Below are 10,832 nucleotides of genomic sequence, written 5' to 3' on the forward strand. Positions count from 1 at the left end.
AAACCACAAGGAAAGGAACCCATGGTGCTAATGTCAACCATTGTCATAGGACAGCACATCCTGGTTCCCCTGGCATTTAAATTTCATGTCATTTCATTTCATTAAGAGTAAAGACGCGGGGCTTCCCTGGTGGCACAGTGGTTGAGAGTCCTCCTGCCGATGCAGGGGACACAGGTTCGTGCCCCGGTCCGGGAAGATCCCACATGCCGCAGAGCGGCTGGGCCCGTGAGCCATGGCCGGTGAGCCTGCGCGTCCGGAGCCAAGAGTAAAGACGCATTACAGTGTAGGTAGAGATTAACCTCTTAGGTTTGGGAATCAGAACCAGATTAGGATTACGGCTCCATTAATTATTAGTCACACGATCTTTGCCAAGTTTTCAAAAATGTATCCAACTCTCTGTTTCCTCTTCTATAAAATGTAAAATCATAGGATTAAAAAAAAACATAGCTTAGAATCATCTGCCCTCACTACACACCATGTACTAGTGCTGCACACATTACCTCACTCTGGCCAGCAGAGTCTTTGTACTGTTCCTCTCAGGGAGCAACGCTCACTAAACATTTACTACTATAATCAATTATAACAATATATGAATAAAGGTAATAATAATACTCAGTGCTAGAACAACCCTACTCTACCCAGAGAAGAGATATTTATAGGTGAGATGCTTTCACTCACCCAGGATTTGTGTGTTCTTACCTAGCACTCTCAGCCATTCCACTAGATGGATTCTAGGGAGAAACACCTAGAGGATGTTAGAAGACCATCCAGTAACAGTTCTACTTATTGCCATTGATTTTTCTCTTCTCCTTAAACCTTCACTAGCTTGTTCCACTTTTGTTCTCACCTCTCTTTGTACAAGAGACAGTAAGAGAAAAAAGCCACTTACATGATCTATCTGACTCAAAACCATGATTGTCCTCTCCAGATTTCTTCACGCTGCGAAGAATTACTGAGTCAGACATGGTAATTGCAGTCCACAGCCAACAACTCTAGAAAATAAAATAAAAGAATCATTGCGATTATTATTTATTTTCTCCTCCTTAACCAAAGTAGCCAAGTGAAAGAATAATTTGGTTCAAGAAATTATCTTCATTAACAATCTCAGACAAAAGTAGATTTTTTTAATTGGTTAATAACCCCATGAAAGAGTCTAATTATTAGGAAAGATGAACCCAAACCATTGATTATGACTTTCTCTGGTTGCTGGATGGATAGTTGTTTTTTATTTATTTGTTCTTTCTGCTTATCTGTGCTTGCTTGTTTGATTGATTGATTTTTTTAAATGAGTAAAAATAAAAACCACTAGAAGAGCACAGCCAACTGGTGACATTCTTGGGTCAGTAGAGTTGACCAACAACACCCAAATACTGGTGGGTAGGTTTCAGTGCTCCTCTGTAAATGCAGCCCCTAGATCCAGAATGTGGAAAGTCCAGCATGGACCAGGAGAACTGCTACCTAATTCATTTTATAACACAAGTATAACCTTGACTTCAAAACAAATAAAAATGTTATAAGAAAAAAAATAGAATTATAATTATTTTTGAAAGTAGAGTTTAGAATGCTAAATATGTTCAATATAATCTAGCAGTTTATGAAAAAAACATAGTGAGCAACGTTGATCCCAGAAATGCAATGATTGTCTAATGTAAAAAAATTGGATCATCCTGATAGATGGAGAAAAAGTATTCAGTAAAAATTAATATCCATTCCAGATGTTTAAAAGCCCATAAGATTAGAAAAATCATTATGTTGCAACCCAATGAATGAATTTGGGTACTGATCAGTGACAAATACTAAAACCATCCATTGAAATACTGGCAAAGATTAAATATCCAATAGTGCAAAGTGTTGTGAAGATATAAAGACATTACACTCAGTTGTCAAATCTCCTTAAGCTTCTCTTAGCCATGACAATTTCTTATAAATTTCTTCTTTCTGATGATCTTGACAGTTTAGAGAAGTACTGAACAGTTATTTTACAGAATGTTCCTGAAATTGGGATTTATCTGCTGTTTTTCTCATGATTAGACAGGAGTTGTGTGTTTGGGGGAGGAAGACCACAGAGATAAAGTACCCTTCTCATTACGTCATATCAAATGTACTATCAAGATGATGGTATCTATCAACATGATTTATACAAAATAAATTTTAAAAAATAAACTCAATATTAAGAAGCAGAGTGAGAGGGACCTCCCTGGTGGTCCAGTGGTTAAGAATCCACCTGCCAATGCAGGGGACATGGGTTCAATCCCTGGTCCAGGAAGATGCCACATGCCGTGGGGCACCTAAGCCCATGTGCCACAATTACTGAGCTCATACACCACAACTACTGAAGCCCATGGGCCTAGAGCCCGTGCTCCACAACAAGAGAAGCCACCACAATGAGAAGTCTGCACACCACAATAAAGAGTAGCCCCCGCTCGCCGCAACGAGAGAGAGCCCACGCGCAGCAATGAAGACCCAGGACAGCCAAAAAAAAATGCAGAGTGTGAAACATTAACTATGTAGTTTATGAGGTCAGTTAAAAAAATACTAAAAAAAACAAATTCAGAATTCTTTTGTCCAACAAAACAATTTCTTTAACATAGCAATATTACATTCAGGCTGCAATGTTTGCTGGTTATACCATTTTTGAAATTTTGACCAAAATTATTTTTTCAAAAAGCAAAGCAAGAAACTCTTTGATAATGAGAAAATAATAAAGCAACATGAACCATAGTTGTAATATTGCATTTCCTAATTTTAAAATGAGACTTTTTTTTTTTTTTTTTTTTTTTGCGGTACGCGGGCCTCTCACTGTTGTGGCCTCTCCCACTGCGGAGCACAGGTTCCAGACGCGCAGGCTCAGTGGCCATGGCTCACGGGCCTAGCTGCTCCGCGGCATGTGGGATCTTCCCAGACCAGGGCACGAATCCGTGTCCCCTGCATCGGCAGGCGGACTCTCAACCACTGAGCCACCAGGGAAGCCCAAAATGAGACATTTTTTAAAACTCCAGTCTCCAATTATTTTTTTTCCTGGCTTAGCTCTTCATTTAAAAAGGTTTCTTTCCACTGGTATGCAAATATTTGGCAGTGTTTAGAGGCCATTGGCATGGTGTCTTGCCTGTGAACTTTGGAGTTCCACAGATCCCCGTACTGCCTACGGCTTCACTCTATGTTGTTGGATATGTTTTTTAACCTTTCTCCAGGCCCCGATTTCTCCACGTTTTAAGTCAATGGAATACTACTCAGCCATGAGAAAGAAGGAAATCCTACCATTTGCAACAACATGGATGGAACTTGAGGACATTATGCTTAGTGAGATAAGCCAGACAAAGAAAGACAAATATTGATGATCTCACTTTTATGTGGAATCTAAAAAAGCTGAACTTGTAGAAACAGAGAGTAGGATGGTGGTTACCAGGGCCCGGGGGGTTGGGGGGAGTTGGGGAGATGTTGTTAAAGGGTACGAACTTGCAACTAGAAGATTAGTAAGTTCTGGAGATCTAATACACAGCACAGTGAGGACAGTCAACAATACTGTATTGTGTACTTCAAAATTGCTAAGAGACTAGATCTTAAATGTCCTCACCACGAAAAAGAAATAATCATTATGTGATGTGATAAAGGTACTAGCTAAAGCTACAGTGGTGATCATATTGCAATAAATAAATGTATCAAATCAACATGTTGTATACCTTAAACTGACACAATGCTATATGTCAACTATGTATCAATTCAAAAATTAACTAATTAATTTTTTTGAAGGGTGAATTTGCCCTTTTGCTTTAGCTGGGACATCATCTTTTCCTGCCCTCAGACATCTGCACTTCTGGTTCTTGGGCCATCAGATTCCAACTGGAACTACACCACTGGCTTCCCTGGGTCTCCAGCTTGCAGATGGCAGATCGTAGGACTTCTCTGCCTCTATAATCACATGACTCATAATAAATCTCTTTCTATGTATCTATATATAATCCTATTCTTTCTGTTCCTTTGCAGAACGCTGACTAATTCAGTTAGTATTCTATGAGATTGTTTATTTCTTATAGGAGAATAACACAGCTTAGCTGTGAGTGCCAGGCCAGCAACCAAATATCTGAGACTGTTCCTTTGTTTGTTTTCTTTCTCAACATTCAGCGCATCACTCTGGACTTCAGTAGTCCACTCCAAGGAGCTATGTTTTAAAAGACACACTCTCTCCAGTGCTACAGGCCATGCATCGGTTGCTCAGTCAGAAACGGAAGCTAGGGGACTTCCCTGGTGGCATAGTGGTTAAGAATCAGCCTGCCAATGCAGGGGACACGGGTTCGAGCCCTGGTCTGGGAAGATCCCACATGCCACGGAGCAACTAAGCCTGAGCCTGCGCTTTAGAGCCCGTGAGCCACAACTACTGAAGCCCGCATGCCACAGCTACTGAAGCCCGCGTGCCTAGAGCCCATGCTCCACAACAAGAGAAGCCACCGCAGTGAGAAGCCCAGGCACTGCAATGAAGAGTAGCTCCCTCTCGCCGCAACTAGAGAAAGCCAGTGTGCACCAACAAAGACCCAATGCAGCCCAAAATAAATAAATAATAAAAAGAGAGAAAAAAAGAAACGGAAGCTAGTTGCCTTATCTCTGTTCAATTCCGTGATGCCTTTTAAAGGCCATTGTGTTGAAAATGTTAATTACTTGTGTGCACCCACAAAGATAGTAGCAATTTTGTAACACTACATTTGGAGAAGTGCAATGAGATATTAAAATTACTAGAAAGAATAAATGAAGACTTTGCTTGTGGTATTTTCCAGAAAAAAAACGATGTTTCCAAAATTAGATGTTAGATGAATGGCCTCATACCATTATAAGTGTACCCTGATGTATCATTAGACCATGTTTTCCCCACTGGTTAATTCCCTTTTTATTAGATGAGATCCTGGGAAATTCTTAGAGCAGATGCTGGAGAACATCTCTGTCAGTCTCTGAAACCCTGGAAACATAGTGGGAATCTAGATTTCAGTGACAAGCACATTTGTTGTACAGGGTGGTGAGAGCATGTCTCTTCCTCACTTGGTACATTTATGATTTAAGAGTGCAAGCAGATGTCATGTCATCTAATTCTACCCTCTCAGCTATTATCTATAGGATTTAAGCTAACAATTTGTTCTTGAGCTGCCTGAAGTGTGTGAAAGGTACTTGGGTATCATGCATTAAAAGAAGCTTTAATTAGGGTTTCTTAACAATTTACAATAACAAAATTGTACTTTAACCCACACAAAAGAACTCAGATTTGAAAATAACTTACCAAGCTATTTCCTTTTCACTCTGCCTTTTTATATAGTAAATTATTTTAACCTCTAAAAACTCTCTTTGGGAACAGATTGAGAATTTTCAAGGTCTCCCAGAAAAATTGTCTTTCAATACACTTAAGAGAATCTAGGAGTTAAAAGTAGGAAATCAAGCTTTCTAAGCACTGATCAGCAGATTTTGGCCACCTAATCATGGAGTCCCGCAAGAATTCTGAATCGCCCACACCAACACCAGTCTCCCCCTCTGCCAAATGGTATGTGGTCTATACCCTGAGTACTACCTGCTCTTCTGTTTAACTCTCCAGGGTCAAAGTTTCTTTTTCTTTGATAAAATGTGTAATCTTATCAACACAGAAATCTACATTAGAGAACAGTCTCCTGACCTTTATTGGTAGTAATAGCAAGGATTTTTCTACCTAAGAACATTAGCAACAGCATTCTGGAAGACAACTGCTGGGGAGGAGAGAGAGGAGACAGAGAGAAGCACCTGGATGGTCGCCCGAGAGAACCTGGGACAGTGAGAGACCTCAGAGAAGGGGCTAAGGGAGCAGCGGCACAGGGGGTTGAGGCTGTCAAAGCTGGAGGAGATACGGGTTCTATAGGCCGTGCCAGGAGCAAATCAAAGATCCTGAGGAGGGCTTCCCTGGTGGCGCAGTGGTTGAGAGTCCGCCTGCCGATGCAGGGGACACGGGTTCGTGCCCCGGTCCGGGAAGATCCCACGTGCCACGGAGTGGCTGGGCCCGTGAGCCATGGCCACTGAGCCTGCGTGTCCGGAGCCTGTGCTCCGCAGCGGGAGAGGCCACAACAGTGAGAGGCCCGCGTACCGCAAAAAAAAAAAAAAAGATCCTGAGGACAACACAACACGTCAGAGCCCATCATGGGCCATCACACCAAGGCTGTTAGTGTGACCTCAAGACACCAGCCTGGAGCAACAGATGAGCGGGCTGACCTTCACCAAAAGCTGGGTCAACACTAGCAACTGGCTGTTGATACTGCAGAACAATTGGAAAAGAAAGGAAGGGAGGAAGGAAGGAGGGAAGGAGGGAAGGAAGAAACAGGTTGGGGTAAAAACAGTTCTCCCAGTAGCTGGAATCCTTCCAGGCTGAAGGATATGACAATAATCAGGACATTCAGCCCACTGCCTGTTTTTGTACATAACGTTTTCTTGGGACACAGTCATGCCCATTTGTTTTCATTTTGCCCTTGGCTGCTTTGGGGCTACAATGGCAGAGTTGAGTTGCTGTGACAGATACCATTCCCACCTTCACGCCAATGCCTCAACATTCACTGTCTAGTTCACAGATATGTTTGCAGACCCCTGCATTATGAAGTCAGTTCAGGACAGCCTGAAGCCCAGGGAGAAATCTTTGGAGAGCTGATTTACCCAAGCTAAAAATCTTACGGCACGTCAGCCCTCCAACCTGCCTGTCCTCATGGAGCTTACATTGCAACAGGGAAGGCAGATGACACGTAAGAAGTAAGTACTGTGACTGTGAGTAAAAGACAAGTACAGGCATCCCCTAGACCCTCAAGCAGGGCCGTGCCCTTGTCTAGAGAGTAAGGGAAGGCTCTGGAACCAGCACAGTTAGCATGGGACCTTGAACATAGGGAAAGTTAGCCAAGGGAACAGGAGAGAGAAGGCCATTCCAGGCTCATGCAAAGGCCCAGACTCAAAAGACAATGCATAGGTTCAAGGAGCCAAGGGTGTCCAGTGAGTCTGAGGGAACGTGGATGGGGCAGCTCCGGGGGATGTGGCTGCTTCATTCCTCAGGGCTTCATAATCCTTAATGCTGAGGACTTAGGTCCTTATCCCCAGGGCAATGGGAACTAGTAAGGGCTTTTAGGCAAGAAAAAGATATGATCGTATTTATACTTTCAAAAAACACAACACTCTGATAAGCCCACACCCAGAGAAACAGGGAGATCAGGCTGGGAAGGACAGAAATCTCCCAGGCCCAGCAGCGGTGCCCCCTCGTTTACCAAGGTCAGGGGCATATGCAGTTCATTTCACTCCTGGGCAGACAGGCCTGAGGTGACCAAAGGAAACAGGCTGTGTGACTCAAGACAGCCAGGCCAACGGTGCCCAGGCTCTTGTCACTTTAGGACTCAGCTTCTCAACTCTACCAGTGTTCTCGGCTTTGCATTTTCTCTGTGGAGCTCTGTTCTACATTCCGGTTCGTCTTCTTCCGAATGCTATTTTTGAAACACGTTGATCTTGCCTAGACTGAATTCAAGAGGAAGAGGCTGAGATTCTTCCACGTTGAGGCCTCAATGGTAAGGAGGATCTAAATGCTCTAGCAGCCACTGCGGGGCGGGAGGCCAGTCTCGGGGCTGGAACAGCCTCCGCACCTCACATCACACTGTGAATATTGGTTTTAGCTTTTCTCTCGTGAAGTCTTCCCCTCTGTAAAACCATTCAAGGCCGCCAGCACCACACTCTCCCCTTCCCTGAGCTGCTCAGAGAGCAGAACTGCACCTGCTCCTGGTGAATTTGGAAGTCCCTTTTGAAGCCACAAATTCCGATTTTTTTTTAAAAAGCCCTTAACAAGTCTTTCACTGCTGACATTTAGGTATGTAGGAAGGGCACCCTGATTATGATCAAACCCAGCAAATGATTTCTTTCTCCAAAGGATCATTAAAGGAGAAAAGAAATATTGATTTATACCAAGAAGCAAGAAAAATAGAAAAATACTGCCTTGCAGATAAGCGGGTGTGTGTCAACAACGTGGAGACACTGTCCCGGAATAAGATGAAACAGAGGCCCTTTAACCATGGGGGCTACAGCTGACTGAGAAGGGAAAGAAATACACAGTGATCCTCAAGGGGCAGATGGATAGGCCTGCTTCACAGGATCGCAAATGAGACGGAGAACTAAGGAAGTGCTCTTGAAGAAAACAGGATTTAAGACCAAAGTTCCTCCCTGCTCTTCGTCTTGGTCTCTATAGGTGTAGTTCTTTCACCTTCATGAAGGAAGGTAAATCTAATACTTGATTCCTGCTAAGGAACTCGGCATTTTCTAGCAATTTCAGTGTCTTTTAAAACCACAGAGTGAGCAGCGTTTTTTTCCTAAATTACTTCCAAATCCACTTCCAGCATTCATCAGCAAATATTTGTCACCCTTACTCTTAGTAGTAGGACACACAAATTATTCAAGGGCTTGCAATCCAGTGGGGGGAAGGGCATGTAAACCGCTAGGCAGGGAGATGGAGGCTTCAAACAGATCTTGACAAGAGTGGTACAGGCAGAGTAGGAGGGTAACTAAGTCTGGGGGTGGGGGGCATAAGGTGAGGGTTGGCTGCACACAGAAAGAACCTCTATTAAGAAGTAGCCAGTAGGGGCTTCCCTGGTGGCACAGTGGTTAAGAATCTGCCTGCCAGCTGCATAGCACAGGGAGATCAGCTCCGTGCTTTGTGACCACCTAGAGGGGTGGGATAGGCAGGCTGGGAGGGAGGGAGACGCAAGAGGGAAGAGATATGGGGATATACGTATACGTATAACTGATTCCCTTTGTTATAAAGTAGAAACTAACACACCACTGTAAAGCAATTATACTCCAATAAAGATGTTATTAAAAAAAAAAAAGAATCCACCTGCCAATACAGGGGACACGGGTTCGAGCCCTGGTCCGGGAAGATCCCACATACTGCAGAGCAACTAAGCCCGTGCACCACAACTACTGAGCCTGCACTCTAGAGCCCGTGAGCCACAACTCCTGAGCCTGCGTGCCTAGAGCCTGTGCTATGCAACGAGAAGCCACTGCAGTGAGAAGCCCGGGCACCGCAACCAAGAGTAATGTCCACTCACTGCAACTAGAGAAAGACTGCACGCAGCAGTGAAGACCTAACGCAGCCAAAAATAAATAAATAAATAAATATATAAATATATAAATAAATGTATTAAAATAAAAGAAATAGCCTGTAAGTAAGTTAATACCTTAAAAGTTTAGTAATAACCACTATTAGATCACAATATTGAGTTCTAAGTACAATCATTATAATTTGCCTCTAAAATGTCTAGAAAGCTATTCCCCCCTTCAAAACGTTAGAAAAAATGCACTTTATTCCCATTCTCAAATGTGAATGATATTTGATCAATGTGTTCAAATCATCAGCAACATGTGATTTCTACTGTCTAGGGAAACCACAAAATGGAAATAAGATTCTAGAATCCAACTTTTCCCCTTCTAGCCATGAATCCAGAGCTCATATTTTCCAGCATCTGAATTATTGAAAACTAGGAGAATGGAGTCGGTATAGTTCTTTAGTAAACCAGCACCAGCTTTCTGGGGTAAGATTTGTGGTGGTCAGTGCATACAGAATTGTGCTTTCATAAAGCCAAGTTTAAAAAGTTCAGTAACATTTTTACTTGCACTGATTATTTAATCTATTTGCCCATTTGCACCACACACACCCACAAGCCACACACATGCACACACATTCTCAAGAAAATTGATGCATAAGAAAAGTATTACTATAAATGAGATAGCAACAAAGATTCATCTGTATTATATATAATATTATGAAATCATTAATGTATTCTGCAAGTTCCTAGCCAAGCCCTGTAGCATTGTTTATTGCATAACAAGAGGCCAGCCTTTAATGAATCAGAAACACAACACGCCAAAAAGTAAGACTTAGAGGAAATGAATTTGCAGAACATCGTCTTCACGTGCTCTAGACGATATACGTCACTTACCTGTGAACGTGAAATTGAAGAAGCCAGAAGAAACAATAGACTCCGCTGTGGAGAGTCAAATAGTTTTCTAACCCGTTCCAACTTCAGTTTTCATCATTATAAAGCACTGAACAGAATTCAAGCTTTTTCGAGAACACTATCTATTTGCTTAAGGGTCACCGCCCTGAAGGCCAGCCTAAGCAGAGTTCAGTGACATCTGAGGAAAGGTTGAACACACTCAAAATAATAACCCCAAACACAGAGTGCACTTGGGAATCCCTCTGAGGGTGTCAACAGGCTTTGGAAAGTGTTGATTCAGCTTCGAAGGAGAGGTGAGACACCAGCAGGGGGTGCCCAGCAAGAGCCCTGTGATTCTGGCCATGTGCAACTCTTCTGTTTATAGGCCATTATTTTTGAAGAGTTGCTTGAAAACATAACAAGGCAGAAAAAAATACCTTAAAGCTTTTCCTCCTCAATTTAAAAGATCACTCTTGGAAAATCTTTCGGTTACAGGCACTGATATTCCTGCCCCAGTCCCAGAGTTTCATGGAGACAGATAACCTCAAAGAACACCTGAAACAGCCTTTTGCTCAAAACTCTGAGTGCTCAGATGACCCTTGCACCCTGGTCTGAACAGTCAATAACCTCAGGCTCTACCCACCAGATGAAGCCTTGTGTAAGTAAAGATTAACGATTTTTTAAAAGGTTCAAATGGGGCTTCCCTGGTGGCGCAGTGGTTGAGAGTCCGCCTGCCGATGCAGGGGACACGCGTTCATGCCCCGGTCCGGGAAGATCCCGCATGCCACGGAGCGGCTGGGGCCGTGAGCCGTGGCCGCTGAGCCTGCGCATCCGCAACAGGGGAGGCCCCCACAGTGGGGGGGCCCCGGACCG

At 43.3% G+C, this 10,832-nt stretch overlaps 1 protein-coding gene and 1 pseudogene across 1 annotated transcript in view; one reads left to right on the forward strand and one right to left on the reverse strand.

Moving 5' to 3' along the window:
• The window catches only part of ABCB11 (ATP binding cassette subfamily B member 11), a 95,806-nt gene extending 85,746 nt beyond the window's left edge, over positions 1–10,060 (reverse strand). Inside the window, exons 1-2 of the mRNA XM_007452617.1 lie at positions 9,963–10,060; positions 890–992 (exon numbers count right to left, since the gene is read on the reverse strand). Of these exons, the coding sequence (XP_007452679.1) occupies positions 890–965 (76 nt within the window). The 5' untranslated portion in view covers positions 966–992; positions 9,963–10,060. The remainder of the gene's footprint in view (positions 1–889; positions 993–9,962) is intronic.
• Positions 5,460–10,832, forward strand: part of LOC103082301 (ATP synthase subunit g, mitochondrial pseudogene) — a 14,049-nt pseudogene continuing 8,676 nt past the window's right edge.

This window comes from Lipotes vexillifer, unplaced genomic scaffold, assembly GCF_000442215.2.
Source record: "Lipotes vexillifer unplaced genomic scaffold, Lipotes_vexillifer_v1.1 scaffold454, whole genome shotgun sequence".
NCBI classification, from domain to species: Eukaryota; Metazoa; Chordata; class Mammalia; order Artiodactyla; family Lipotidae; genus Lipotes; species Lipotes vexillifer.